The sequence below is a fragment of the Hirundo rustica genome, chromosome 6 (genome assembly GCF_015227805.2).
Source record: "Hirundo rustica isolate bHirRus1 chromosome 6, bHirRus1.pri.v3, whole genome shotgun sequence".
Taxonomy (NCBI): Eukaryota; Metazoa; Chordata; class Aves; order Passeriformes; family Hirundinidae; genus Hirundo; species Hirundo rustica.
In genome coordinates, this window is record NC_053455.1 from 33,315,384 (window position 1) to 33,330,213 (window position 14,830).

The window sequence follows — 14,830 nt, forward strand, 5'->3', positions numbered from 1 at the left end:
TTTAGGAGATGTGTTTTTGATCCAGTGGAACAGCAAGTTCTGCTTCCATTTGCCATAATTCTGAATATGGTCTGTTTTTCTTTAATAAACCATACTAGTTCATTATTTAGAAAGTCCATTAAATTTCCACCACAAAAAAACATTAATTAAATGTGAAAAATAAAACTTTTGAAGATTTTTATGCTATCATGTGGTATTAGCCTATCAATCATAGTAATACACAAATTAAGCTGTATGGGGATTCTCCTGTACCTCTTTGGGCTTAAATGTAAATAAAGTGCATTTAATGAGAATTGTTGCTAAAAAAGGAAATCTTTCTGAGATTGTGTTGTGTCTGTAATGTACTAAGATAATTCCTGGTGTAATCCCATTGCTCCTGTTTGGTTACACCACTAATAACATGAAATTAAAAGCAAGTATATCTTTCCAAGAGCAATTTAAGTCATCAAAGAGTGTCTCTAACATTAGAGAGCAACATTCTTTAATATTTCCACTTATATCTGCCTGCAGCAACCACTAAGAAGTCAGTATCAGCCAAGCTGCCTTACTAATTTACATGCATACAAGCCTCCATATACAGACTTCTATTCTGTGAAACAATTTAAGGTGTAGAGATTGTGAACTGCTTTGTTGCTTAATTATATATGGTTTTTTGACCCTTTGATTTAGAAGTTCCTTCTGTGAAAATTTGGCCTTAGCAGATCCAAAGTTAAGATGAGGAGCAAAAGATAAATTGTCTCTGCATATACACCTTATTATTTTAAATATAAACGAGAAAAAAAGGTATGTGCTCCTTCATGATGCAGCTGATAATCTGCATCAAATTTAACCCAGAGAATGTTTTCATTTTGTCTTGCTAGCCTTTTACCCCGATGAGAAGAGAAAATGAGATTGAGACATGTGGATAAACTTGAATTTTAGCTGTACAGCAGTTTCCACAAGGAGAAGAGGGTATGAAGACATAAGTTTATGCAAGGACTTGGTGCGTGGTGTTGCTTGTTGTGAGAGCAGCAAATATAGGGAGTAGACGGTGGTTATGAGTGTCCGTGAACATGCAGGTGTCCCCATATGGCAGTGACTGTTTATTGTGACTCTGAGTTGATATATATGATGTCTGGGTGAGTGTCCCTAATAAGGAATGGAAAAGATTAGGAAATGTGAATAAATTGCAGGTGTAATATTCTAATCAGTAATACATAGATTAAATAACAAATGGGAAGATAGCACCTGATCAATATAATTTTGAAGAGTTTCTAAAGATAATTTGAGAAGGAAGTGAAGAAGACAAATAGCTATGCTCTTTCTAAGAGATTAACAAAAAAGCTCAAATTATGTTTACATAGATACTGGGAGGAAAGCTACAAAATAAATAAGAACAGAAATCTAATAATGCATGATACCTACATGATAGGGAACAGCAGATGGCCCAGAGAAAGGTAGACTGAACATCTGATGTTTCTGTTACTGTAGGATATTCAAAGTACTGACAAAGATGAAGAGTTTTAAATTTTTCCTGTACTGTTACCAGAATTGAACAGGAAGAAGGCTATAAGCTCTACCTCCTGTGGCTTCCTAAGGTTAATAAATACAGTTTTAGAAAGTCTTAGTGGAAGCCCTAACTTTAATGCACTTTGAGTTTTGTTTTGTTTTGTTTTGTTTTGTTAAAGGGCTGTGAGCTCAACAATTCTTGTTGAGTGCTTGGACATGTGTGTTTAACATGCTAGGACTGATTGCACTTACAGTGGAGAGTGGTTGAGTAATTGAATCAGGATGCAAGAGGTCACTGTTGCACATTCTCCATTCTGTACTTCAGCCTGGGTTTGATCCAAACCTCTCTGGGTTCCAGGGAAGTGCAGGAGGATGACCCCAGGGGAAATTGCTTTTTCAGAACAATGTTTACTTCATTTAAACACCTTCATTCCTGACCCACGTACATCGAATTCTCATCTATAAGAAAAGTCAAACAAAAAGCCCACTTTCCTGTATTTTCTTAATACCATACTGTCTCCAACCCTGTATGTAAAATTAGTGTACTAAAGTAATTTTTTGCTCTATTACACTGCAGATTATGGTCATTTGTCTATTTGCTTTCCTTGAGAAGAAAAGTGCAGTCACAGGCTCTCATAAATGGTAAAAATGCATTGCTGGGCAGAAGACCACAAATTGTTCAAGTTCCTCTGCAGGGGAGCTTGGCCCTTTCACTGTTGTTTGAGTGCTTTAGGGTTTAGGTGGAATATTCTGCACTTTTTTTTTTTTCTTTTGATATGCAAAATAGTTTGAAGGTTTTCTGATTTTGTTCAGCTGGGTTTTTGCATGCTTTCCCCACTTTGAAAATTCCAATGAAATGTACAAATGGTGATGCATTACTGTCTGGAACTGAGGCACAGCAGATACATGCTATACCTGCTGTGGTATCACGGTGTGTTAGAACACTGAGCTATAACATGTATGTAGTTTAATACGATTTAAAAGCCCAAGTTTTCCTCCTTATGTGAGTAATATTTTTTAAAGGTTATACCTGAGTTGGCTTCTAGGATTTGTTTCAGCCTGCGTCTTTTGTTATTTGACGATGTGGCAAGAGGGTAGTTGCTTTATTTCATTATGCATAGGCCAGATGTTTGCTCTATACTGATTAAGACTAATTTTCAGTAAGGTGGGATGACAATGTTAGTAGCATATGATGTAGCTGAATAGGCAGCTAAGACAAAGGTGATTAAAATGTATGTTTCTGAGTTTCTGTGGTTTTTACTTGGTAGCTGTCTCATGTGAGATGGGCAAGCTATTTTCTGAAGTTTCACTGATGAGTTTTTAAATGTATTTGAAAATCTTAACACATCTTTAAATTGATTGAATGTTGACTATTCAATTGCGATTATTTGCAGTTTTGTTTTATAGCTTGGTGGTGCATCGTGTAAGATTTTCCATTAAATATTTATTGGAAACGGAATCAGGTTTTTAAATTTTACTTGTTTTAACAGTAAGCCTCAGGACAGTACTTGGGGAACCAGGTTGCACAGCTGCTGTTAACGCTCCTGAGAATTTGTGCTTAATTTCTTGAAGTTAACTATTTCACTTCTAAGAAGTGAAATTTCCTTGAGGTTCACTGTATAGCATAGCTAATAACAGAATGTGAAAAAGAGTTTAACCTGTTTTAAGATAAAACATTTGTATCCATACTAGTTTACGGGAAGCGTGTTGAACTGTGGAAGTGGTACTCCTGGGGTTTTTATGTTTACAGCCGAAAGGAATGAATTCTTCAAACAGGTCTATAAGAATTAATTATCTATACTGTCATAGTTTTTTAAGATGATTCTGATCTTTTCTTAAAAATAAAGTACAAAATTGATCAATCTCTGTAGTACTGTTCTTGCTTTGGCTGTGAATCATATCAACTCCAAGTTATTTTGGGCACTGAATTTCACTAGGTTTGTTGGATTCAAATGAATGCAAATCAGTAATTTCATAGGAGAAGAATAGGGAAGAAATAAGTTTATTTTTGTTTTGATGTAAGTGGATTTGGCCTTTGTTGTATGGAAATTATTGTTCTGCCTCAGTTTCCAGTAATGTAATTTTCACTTCATCCAGTGGCTCACATAACCAACAGTTTACCTACAAGAACCATTTTAGTGTATTTATCTGATGAATACAAAGAAAAGAGAATTTATCTAAAAATTGCACAGAACCACTAAGAATGCACAGAATATTTTCCTTTTTGACACCTGGGAGTGTGTTTATACGATTGTGACAGATTTAATCTCTTGCCTGTTTAGTGCTCCTCCCTCCAGGAAGCATATCTTTCTTTTTGTGAAACAACAGTCATTTCAGCTAAATCCCAAGCTCTGGGAGAGCTGCATATATAGATAATTCAAGACAGGGGAGAGTTTTCCACAGCTGTTGAGTATTTGTGGCAAATGCCTATTTTACTTCTATCTTAAGTTGATTCTGCAATGAATTCTGCTTTTGATCTTAGGAGTTTTTAAGAGGTTAAGATTAGTAGATTGACTGCTAGCAGTGTATTTAATTTCTTCATGTCCATAAAATGGCTTTAATGAAGGAAACGAAATTTGTTTAATTATTCCATATTACTTGATTTTAGACTCTATAGTCGGTTATAATGGTAATTCTCCTATAAATCACCATTTTTGAAATGTTTTTCTGTAGAATGCATCTTTTCTTACTCCACTCTACAAACATCATTTTTTTTCAGTTATCGTCTGTATCACTGCAACTCTTGGACAGAGGCACTTGGTTTCAGTTCTTAGTTCTATCCCTATTCTTTGCTCTCTGATTTAGGAAGAAGGCTATTCATAATGAATTTTCAGGATAGGAGGGAAAGTAGTGGAACTTGTGTCAGTGTCACTGCTTGACCGCCTGTAAGAGCTGAAACTTTACTCTGTGTTTTTAGTTACCCTCTTGATGAATTACATACAGTTCACAGATTGTACCACATAAAATGTATGTGGGTATCCAGATGGATTTGTTTTTCTGGGTTTTATTTCTGTGGTTGGAATTGTTTGTATGAATGATTGTTTCAATACAGAACAAAATGCTATTAAGTTGCAATGGCTTAACTGTCCATTTAAATGTTACAGGTAGAGGAGGATGATGATACCGAATCACGGCATGAGGATGAGAAGGAAGAAGTGAAATGCTATTCAAGAAGAAAGGTATTTTCTAACTGGAGTCGCTATGAGGATACAGAAAAAGAGGGACAGAGTGAAGCTGGGGAGTCACAGAGAGGAACAGACTTCAGTGTTTTGCTTAGCTCAGCAGGTAAGCATTTTCCAGTCTGTAGGGTTCTTTAGTTTTGCATTTTGAGACATGACTACTTTTCTGACTCGTGTCCTTGATGATGAAACTCCACCCTAGAATACCATTCCTATATGCCTCTGTAAGTCTGCCATTTATGTATTTAAGAGTGTTGAAAGTCTCCATGGGTGCAGCCTCATAGCATACAGGCTGCACTGATCTGTGACAGATGGGGAGTAAGAAAGGGCTGCTGGCAAGTGCATTTATAGCCTTGTGAAAAGGCAGGTCTGAGCGTGTGCAGCATCCAGTAACCTTGAGCTTATTCTTGCTGATCTTGATTATTGGGTTGCTTTTCAGGAAACAAAAAAGGTTGCTAGTATAACAGTCAGGCAGCTGCTTGCTCTTGTTTGTTTCAACAGAGATTTGAAATCAGCACTGTAGAGATGTGTGCATGAATAGCAAGTGTTACTCTCTTTGAAAATACGGCCAGTTGTTTTCCTCTGTTTAGAGGAGATAATAAAGGAGGAAGTGGAGGGATAGTCTCTACTAGATTCTGGGGTTTTTCAGCCATACGTTAATAGTATAGGATTGTTACACTAAAAACAGCTACCTAAAATTATTTCAGAAACTCTTGATGTGCCATTGTGTTGGAATATCATTCAGTAAAAAGCTGCAAACAATGTATTTCGACAGTTCTGTACTATCTTGGAAATTCTGCAGTCTCTCAAATCTAAATAACTGGATTTTTTCAGTCACAGTTTGGTAGGGTAAGTTAAAAGTTAGCTACAGTAAAGAAACAAAGAACAGAGTTTCCTTTCTTTGTGTAAGAATCAGTTTCTGAAGTTCTGTTTCACATGAACGTTGCGAAGATGGGCCTAAGCTGTCAGGTTTTAATCACAGTAGCATGGTATTGACTTCTCTGAATCTTATGTTGCATGGCAAACAATGCTGGAGTCAAGGCACGTAGTATGGACTTCAGAAATGTGTATTTAACAGAATCTAGGGCAAAGTAGATATATTAATTCAAAACTTTTTTAAATCAAGAGACCTGTCCTGAGCTGCCATGTCTTCATGGTTCAGCTTTTTAATAACTTCAGTAACTCTGTAATTAGACTTCAGAATGTCTTTAAAATGTTCTGAAGAATAGTACTTTTGAACTGAGGCTATAACAAAATAGTATTTAGCTCTGCTAATTCGTATTTTTCATGAGTTATACTTCAACACATTTATAAGCTCCCCATTTATTTTACTCTTTAGATTCTCTTAATGCTTCAAATGCTAATATTGGAAGGTAGTATTCATATATTAATCCTATTTATTGATTCCAAATCTTTGATTTAGAGAGTGCTTTATTTTAGGATGTATTGTTACTATTCTCTACAGTGAAATAAATTGATAAGAAATTGCAGTGGAATAAGGAGTTTGCAGATACTTGCAGAGAATGTAAAGTCTTTAGGGTATTTTATGTTATGGCTTTCAATAGCTTCTGGGGACAAATCTAATATTTAGGCCTTTGTAGTCCCAGACCGTATCTTGACTGCATTGTTGTTTCTCTGCTGTCAGCCCTTGCCTGCCTACTAATTCTTCTCACTCTTCCTTCCTCTTTTTTTCTTCTTGTCTGTGTTTCTGATTCCTGTTGGTGGATCTTTTTTTTTGGTCTTTTGTTGTGTTCCTTCCATATATATTTATTAAAATCCAATTCTTTCAAATTCCATCAGAGACAGAAAATCTGCCCCTCATTCTTTCCAGTCCTGGTGATCCCCAAGTCTTAGTTGTTCTGCTTGGCATTGCTCATTTGGTTTAATTCACTATCACTACCACATCTTGTTAGGTTCCTCTTAGTTGTCTAGTCAATACCAGTTTATTCTTTCAAGCTTCCAATTCTAATTTCCATTATAAACTGCTTTTTCCATCTTCTCTCCATGTTCTCTGTCAGTATACCCTAAATTCTGCTCAAGTTACCCAACAATATAAAGTGACAGATCATTGTTTTCAGCTGTGTTAAGGGTATCACCGTAGGTGAGGCTGCAGAAATATGCAAGGCTACACTTTGTGTTCGGTGTTCTACCTAAATCCTCTTAAACACAGACTTCTCCTACAGTGGAAGATCTGACTGTCACTCAAAACTGAAAGTAAGAGCAAACTTAATTCAGTTGCCTTGCACTTTGAGATGATGTGCAGAAGACCACTGAGGAGGTAGATGCGGTGATTGGTTGTTAAGCTGCAGGAGATCTTGTAAAAAATAGGTACAAACTCTGATTTCTAGAAGCTTGTAGCTTGGCTATGTTAGGTCAGATTTTTCACCAAATGCGCAGAGCGTATCTCTTTCATACGAAATCATGGTGCAGTCTGACTTCAAGTTAGTGATTCAGGGCAGGAAAGTGGTTACAGTTTCTCAAGTGCTTTCACAAAGAAAAATATTCAAGTCATTCTCTGGGTTCCTTTACAAGGTGGTGGGAAAGGGAGGATAAGGAAAAGCCACCTGAAGCAGACAACAGACCATGAAAATTTCATACTGAATAGTTAAAAAGGCAGCTGAAAATAGTCCTCAGGACTGCCAGATAGCTTTGATAACAGCTGATGTCACTGGCCTGATAAAGCTTCTTTGTTAGGTCTTATTATACTTCTGTGTAAAATAGGTGCCCTGGGTTCAGCTTAAGTTTTTAAGTATGTTTCTTTTTTTAGCATTTTATAATTTATTTATTTTTAATTATCTTGAATATAGCAAACTTTTCCGTGTTGCCTTTGTCTAGCTGACGTGAAATACAGGTCCACTGTGAAGCCTTCGGGGAAGGGGTCTTGAATCAATTTAGAAAAATGCTGTTGAAGCATAAAGAGCAAGAGAATTGGAAGTGATAGGATAACCTTCCTTAGCAGGCAAAATCTTGCCATGTTTGAAGAGCTGCCCTCGTTTTTGGCTGTGAATAAATTCTTCAAAAATATTTTTTACAATGTCATTATAGAGGTGATCAAAATGTATCTAGGCACTTGATTTCTTTTCTTTAAATGTGGTAGGCATTAGCAGTACACCAGCCAAAAACTGTCAACATACATGCCTCAATAACAATACTCAGACTGCAAGATGATGATTATCAAGATGAAAAAATATAATTTTGGACATGAATTTTTTCCCATTTGGTTTTTTAGGCCATAGCTGAATAATTCTGGTGTGTTAAAGGTTAAGATGGAGAAATGCTATGCGGTTCAAATAAAACTGGGAGAATGGTTTTGATATTGTAAGAATACATATAATTTATTATTATAATACATATAATTTTTGTAGGTACCTAGCAGCTGAATACAATGAAAATGTAGAATAAAAATCAAAAGAAAAGTTACTGGATCATAATAGTAATGAACAATACGTATAAGAATTAGGAGGTAACAGTTACATTCCTTTCCCTAAACACCTGATTTGGTTTTTTTAACCTCTTTCTTTTGGGTCTCTGTTTAATTTTGATGTGTCTATTGCAATACATTGCTGCATTTTTGTTATTTACATGATCAGTACATGCTTGAGAATTAGAAGTACACAAAAGATCTTTGGCCATCTTGGAAAACCTGAACGGATAAACTTGTAGAGCAAAGTGTGCATTAAAAGTAAGTTTTCCTTCAACTTTTCTATCTCAAGTAGAGACTTTTCCAAGTTTTTTTTGAAAAAAAGAAAGAAAAAAATGTTGAATGAAGAGTAAATCTGTTTTCTTTTTTTTTAATAGTAATTCTTCTCAAGCAAAAAGAATGGGCATAGCAGGGCATAGTTCAAGTACTAAAAAAGAATCTTGAGTTTTCAAATTATAGAGAATAGCTGAAAATCAGTTTTCTTTACAGAAATGCCTAACTCATTGCTGAATAGGATTACTGTATGTGTCACAGTCCCATTTTTCGGTGGTACTTGCATGACAACTCAGCTACTTCTATGCCAGAAATTGGCCAAAAAAATCAGCTGATACAAAACTTCCAAGTTCTTGCTGTTCCCCAGCTGACGTGAGCTGTGTGTGTAGAGCATAACAGTATTGGTTACATCTTACCACTTATCATCAGCTTTAAGATAAAGGTGCCAGGTTACTGGTCTTGAAAGGTGATTACACTGTTGCACTAAGGATTGGTAACAGGTCACTTAAATATTGCTAGTTTACGTGCTCCTGACATAAATAGGAGTGGGCATGTGCTTTACTTACATCTTTCTTCATGTTCTCTGTTTTTCTACTATCTCATTCCCTAAATGTTCTCTGAGTTTCCATGGCATGCTTTCCTAGTCTGCTTCTCCTTCTAGCCCTATTTCAGCACATCAGAACTTTCATTTCCTTTTTGATGGTCCTCTGGTAGATAACATTTCCCATCTGTAGAGGCTTTGTATCCAAGTGGTCTCATTTCCACTTGCACATGTTTTATTTGCAGCAGGGCAGTCTGCAAATTTGGACTTGTTACTAGACATAAGAGATACTTCTGGCTTATGTACCTGTAGGTAACTGAAGTCAACAAAAATGCAGTCTCTCCTGTACTCCTTTTCTCCTAAACAAACAGAAAAAAAAAACCAAGAAAAACCCTTCCACAATAAAGATTTGCATTGAAGTCACAGGACTTGGCATCAGTGGAAGCTGGTTCTCCATCTGCTCAGTGCTTCTTCCTAAACTGTTCCTAACATTACAGAAATTCTTTTTTTTTTTTTTTTTTTTCCTAATCAGACAAGCCAAGCTGTCTTTCTTTATTTTTTTTTTTTTTAAGTGTGAACTAAAAATAAGAAGTGCCAGATTTTATGTATTAATTACATTTTCTTGATAAATGTGTTTTCCTGTAATAGGTAGTCTATGGTCATTATATGTGCTTTCATATCTGTAACCTTTTCCTTTCTAAGTTTTACCTAAAATATAACCATACCTATGATTGAAGTGTGGAAGTATAATGTGACTCCATGATTTGAATATAGATGTAGAATTGTCATGGCTCAAGGGCCACAACAGATAACACATCATCATTTTAACATTCTGATATCTTGGAACTGTACGGCTTTAAGTATCAGTAGTAGTACTGTATAATTACTGGTAAGTAATTTAAAAAAATCTGAAAGGTTTCAGTATTTCAGAGAAATTTGTATGTTTTTTGATTTATAATTGAATAGAGTAAGATTCACAGACTAAAGGGGTTAAATTTTGTTCCCATCAAAATCAGTGAGGTAAGCTTTTCCCAAGTCTTTTAATTTTTCACATCTTGAGTTCTGTCATTATTTGTGAAGTTCCAGATTTCTGGATTTAAAAGGTTTTCTGACCAATGTCCTTCTCTAACACTGAGTCTTTAATCTTTTGCTTCCACTTTATATTGATGGTAATTCTGCTGAATTATGTTGGAAGTATGTTTTGGTTATGAAATTACAAATCAGTAAGTTTAAATGTGGAGCAGTTTTTCCTGTCTTGCTGTTGTCATGTCCACTACTTGAATTTGTAGGCATGAGACCTAGATAAGAATGTCTATTCATCTGAATGACTGTTTCTCTAGTTTAATAGTGTCCTTTGTTTTTATAAAGCCCCTAAAATTGTTCTGCCTGACTAGGCCTCATCTTGTTCATCTGCGTTTCTGCTGCATCATCTCTGAAACTTCTGCCATGGAAATCCCCTAACCAAAACTGAATTACTCTGACTCTTGTACTCAGATGGTACATTTCTCATTCCAATATTCATTTTCAAAGTTCAGTGTGTTATTGCAATGACATTCTTCTTCACTTTCTCCTAGTTCTACCGGATTTTGTTTATTTTGTGCCATTCCTTACTTTGAATTTTTTAAAAACTTTTTGATTTTCATAATTACTGCATATTACTGTTGATTTTTTTTGTTTGTTTATTTTCTTTTTACACTTTTGATTCTTTTAAATTCTGACCACTTTTAAGTCACCTGAATTAGACTGTAAACTTTTTAGAGCAGAGATATTCTTTTGGTTATTGGTAAAATACTGGTTCTTTTCAAATAATGACATTAATAGATATCACTTCTATGGTAATACTAAAAGGTGTTGATTGATTTGGAGGAGCTGTGTTTGTTTTAATTGTAATATTTTTTGTTCCATTTCTCAGCAGCTTACATTAGAGAAAGAAACAAAATAGAAACAGAAAATCTACAAAGTTTTGTAAAACTAGAAGTTTTTGTTTATGGTAAAGATGATAAGACTATCATGTGTAGCTGATTGATTTAATTGTAGAAATCAGACTGCATTTGCTGTTCTGTTTCTCATGAGTGTGTGTTTATTCTTGATATCTGTTAACAAACAAAATAATTATGATAGGAATGGTTTCTTGTTCATTGATCCATGTTCCAAAGTGTTGTGATCAGCCTACATGAAACCATCAGAAGAGATGGCGAGACCTGTTCTAGCAATAGTCTCAGAAATTCATTTGCAAGGAACAATTCTGTTTCTCAGCATCAGTTTTGGAGTGAAAGAAGGGCTGTGAAGTAGACAGTGCTCTAAAGGATACGGAGTGCCTGTTTGTTCCTTAATCTCATTTACGGCTCCTCCTTTCTTGTTATTCCATCTGTGATCCTGAAATTTCTCCTCAAATCTGGTCTTGATAGCTTGGGCTCTCCTTGTCCTGCTCTTCTTTTAATGCTTTTCGTTTAATCTGCTTTAGCCACACCTATTAATTTTGTTCTTTCACGCACACCTATTAATTTGTTCTTTCCTTGGTTTCATCCTATTGCTCAAGAATGCCTACATCCAGTTTCTAGTGTAGACTTTCTCTTGACCCTTCCCCTGCCTCATATTTTTGTATCTGTCCAAATCACTTGTTGGTTCCTCATTTTTTCTATGTTCTCTTGCCTATTGTTCACTCTCAGTTCATCAGGGAAATGGTATCTTTGGCATTTCTGGGTGTTGTATAGGAAGATGGCTCTTCTGAGCACTTAAAAGGTTGTCTTGGTTTTTTTTTTCCTGAAACAGCTTATTTTTTGTCTAGATTTGAGTAATTTTCCTGAAGAATGTCAAAGGCATATTGAGCCTTTCTAAAGCTTGTTTCAAAACAAGAATTGTATTAACTGTCTATTCCAGCCTCAAAGGAATTCTTTGTGTCCCACTGTTGTCCTTTCTTGCAAACCAAGCCCTTGCGTGTGTAAAATTGTGAACTAAAAACTCCTTTAAATAAAGTCATGTTTGAGGGTCAGAATAGGGTGCAAGTGGGGAAGAATTATATTTTCTTTGATTCTGACTAATTTTCAACCTTTACTGAATATGAATCAGATGACCTTCCTTTCAATACGCTGCGGATAATTTGGATTGTGAAAGTGATCATACTCTCTTTACTTCTTTTTATACTGTTGACTGGAAGCAGCCTGTGATAGTATGGGTTTCTTTGGCTGAGTACATGCATGTGCTTCAATATACAGAAAATGAGTCACTGAAAATTGTGTATCAGCTTGATACAAAATAAGAGGGGGCAAGGTGAAAGAACTATTTCAAGATGGGAATGATTTAAAATCATGATATAATTCTGTTGATTTTTGTGTAATAAAGGCTAGGGGCCATAACTGCAGTTATTTACAGTAGTGAAATTTTCATTCAAGAAACTTAGTTAAGCTTCTGCTGGGAAAATGCTGGCAAAATGGAAGTTTTGGAAAGCGAAGTGTTATAAATGGACATTTCACTGGTAATAGGAGGTAAGCTGAGTTAGAATATATATATATATATATATATTTTTTTTTAATAAATAAAATGCTAGGGATGTAAGAGTAACAGTTCCAGACAGCAAATCTATACAATTTGTGCTGTTCAGGACAAGACACTCTTTTTGCAGTGTTCACTGTAATCTTTCCAATGCCCGAGGAAATATACCAGTTGTTTTAATAGAAAACAGCACTTTTTCACTTCCTTACAATGGAGCCTTGTTAGTGTTGTGGGTTTGTGTTTGTTTCATTTGTTTTGTTCGGTTTGGTTTTGTTTGGGTTTTTTTTTTGGTGGCTTTTTTTTTTTTATTTGTTTGGTTTTTTTCCTAGGTGTGCTTAATGTTTCAAAAGTCGTTAGAAGATAGAATTTGGCATGACAGAATTTGAAATTGCTTTATATTTTGCTTCTGCCCTTGATAATAAATTAAGGTCACCTCTCCTCTTATCAAGAAAAAGGTTTGAATATCACTTTAGTGATATTATGGATTTGGCCCATCACCAGATATGGATCTCATTGCCTGATTTGACTACATGAATGGTGCAAAAGAGTTGGCAGGAACATGAAATTGAACAGCTGGTGAGAAGGGAAAGATCTTGCAGAACGAGTAAAAGACTAGAATTGCTATTGATAATAGTAAGGGTGGTAACATGCATTTATATTGGGTTAAGTTGGATAAATCCAGATGCCTAGTTCTGATTCATTTTAACGTACATTTGCAGTTAGAATATTGACAACAAGTAAAATTTCTAATGCAAATAAAAGTCCACAGCCTTTCTTGCTTTAAATTTTCTTTCGTGTAACTCCACATGGTTCTGTCTGCTCCTTCTTTTATGTTTCTTCTGATATTCATTTCATAATGCCTTATTAAGTGTTCCCTTACTCTTGGTTTTATATATTCTCTTTCTGTCCCACAGAGAGCTTTATTTCTCTGAGTTGTATTTGATTATGAAAAAAGGAGGAGTAGAAATCCCAGGAAGAATAATCTAGCCTCTTAGAGGAAAATTGCCTACAAATATGAGATGAGTAAATTAACTTGTAGAAATGTGATCTGAAAGCATCAGACCTCATACCTTTACCTTACGAGCACAGTTTAGCTTGTCAAAGAAAATTGGTCTTCACTTAAATAGAGACAAAGCATTTTAAAGTGTCTTAAGTGTTTGATTTGGTCATGTTATCTTGTTGTTTTAAAAAACCCTAGTGATTATTTGTGTTTAGTGTCTGTACTTCAGAATGATTTGTCTATATCAGTGCATGTGAACCTTCTATTGTCTGTTCATTTATTAATAGAAGAGTCCTTTGTTCTTTTGGGGGTTTCTATTTGCAGTTTTTTCTACTTTAAAGTATTTTAACATAACCTTTTTCTACTGCTGCAGTGACTGAGGAAGTGAACCATAGAACCCGTTTGGGAAGCAAAACTGGGAGTATGAATTAAAGACCTGTTTTTACAAACTTGCTGAATAGGGGAAAAGAATATTTATGGTCTAAATTTTGGCATGAATTAAAAAAAAAAAAACAAACACCAAAAAAACCCCCACCAAAACAACAACAACAAAATAGGAAGACATTTTTTTAATTAAAAAAACCTATAGAGGTATTTAATCATTTTATCTCACAATTGTATATGATTTATGGTGGTGACAGAGGCTATAGGCAATCTTATTTTCTAAGTACCTGGAATAAATATGAGCACTATTCCTGAAATATGTTGCTCTCCCAGACTGGTTTTAAATTGGAATCATTTCATTCAAAAGGACTATTGAAATAGTTTGTTCTGTTATGGAAATGCCTCACTGAGCAAGCTATATTATATGATAAAAAGCTGCTATAATGCGTTTTTGAAAACTCAGACATTGAACAACCACATTGGCAATGTAACCTCATGTGACTAGAATTTATTTAGTCATGAAAGGAAAACACAGTAGATTAATCCAAGGGCAATATAACACAGGCAAGATACAATTTAGTGACAAGTGATAGTATACACCTACAGTATGAGTCAGGAAGAGATGGCATCCTGTAATGGAACTAGAGATAATTTATCTAATTTACGTTACAATAGGTAAAAGAGTTCTTGAATAGCCAAATAAGGAGGGTATGTATAGGTGTTTAAGACACCTTAGGTGGTTTTTTTTTGAGTCTGTAACTGAGTTCTGGCAGCTGGGCACAGCTAAACTTAGAAAGTATTCCATTTCCTCCTCTCCTTGCAAGATGTTTTAAAAACATATATCATTTAATTTTTAATGAAATAATATTTGCCATTATTTGCTTTTAGATGTTAGAGATAAAATACTACCAAGAAACATAAAGTATAGTACCTTCATTTTTTAACTCGCAAAGCATGTGAAATAGCAAGCATAACAAAAAACCCCCAATAGTTTCAGTAAAGTTTGAGACAAATTTGAGGAAGGGAAGCTTGCTGTTGTTTCTTTCCCTAGC

General features: G+C 35.1%; 2 protein-coding genes across 2 annotated transcripts in view; one reads left to right on the plus strand and one right to left on the minus strand.

The window, feature by feature from the left end:
* CHRM5 (cholinergic receptor muscarinic 5) overlaps positions 1–14,830 on the minus strand; it is a 44,434-nt gene that overhangs the window by 23,463 nt on the left and 6,141 nt on the right. The window lies entirely within an intron of this gene.
* The window catches only part of AVEN (apoptosis and caspase activation inhibitor), an 86,030-nt gene that overhangs the window by 15,065 nt on the left and 56,135 nt on the right, over positions 1–14,830 (plus strand). The window contains exon 2 of the mRNA XM_040067562.1: positions 4,593–4,773. Coding sequence (XP_039923496.1) covers positions 4,593–4,773 — 181 coding nt within the window. The remainder of the gene's footprint in view (positions 1–4,592; positions 4,774–14,830) is intronic.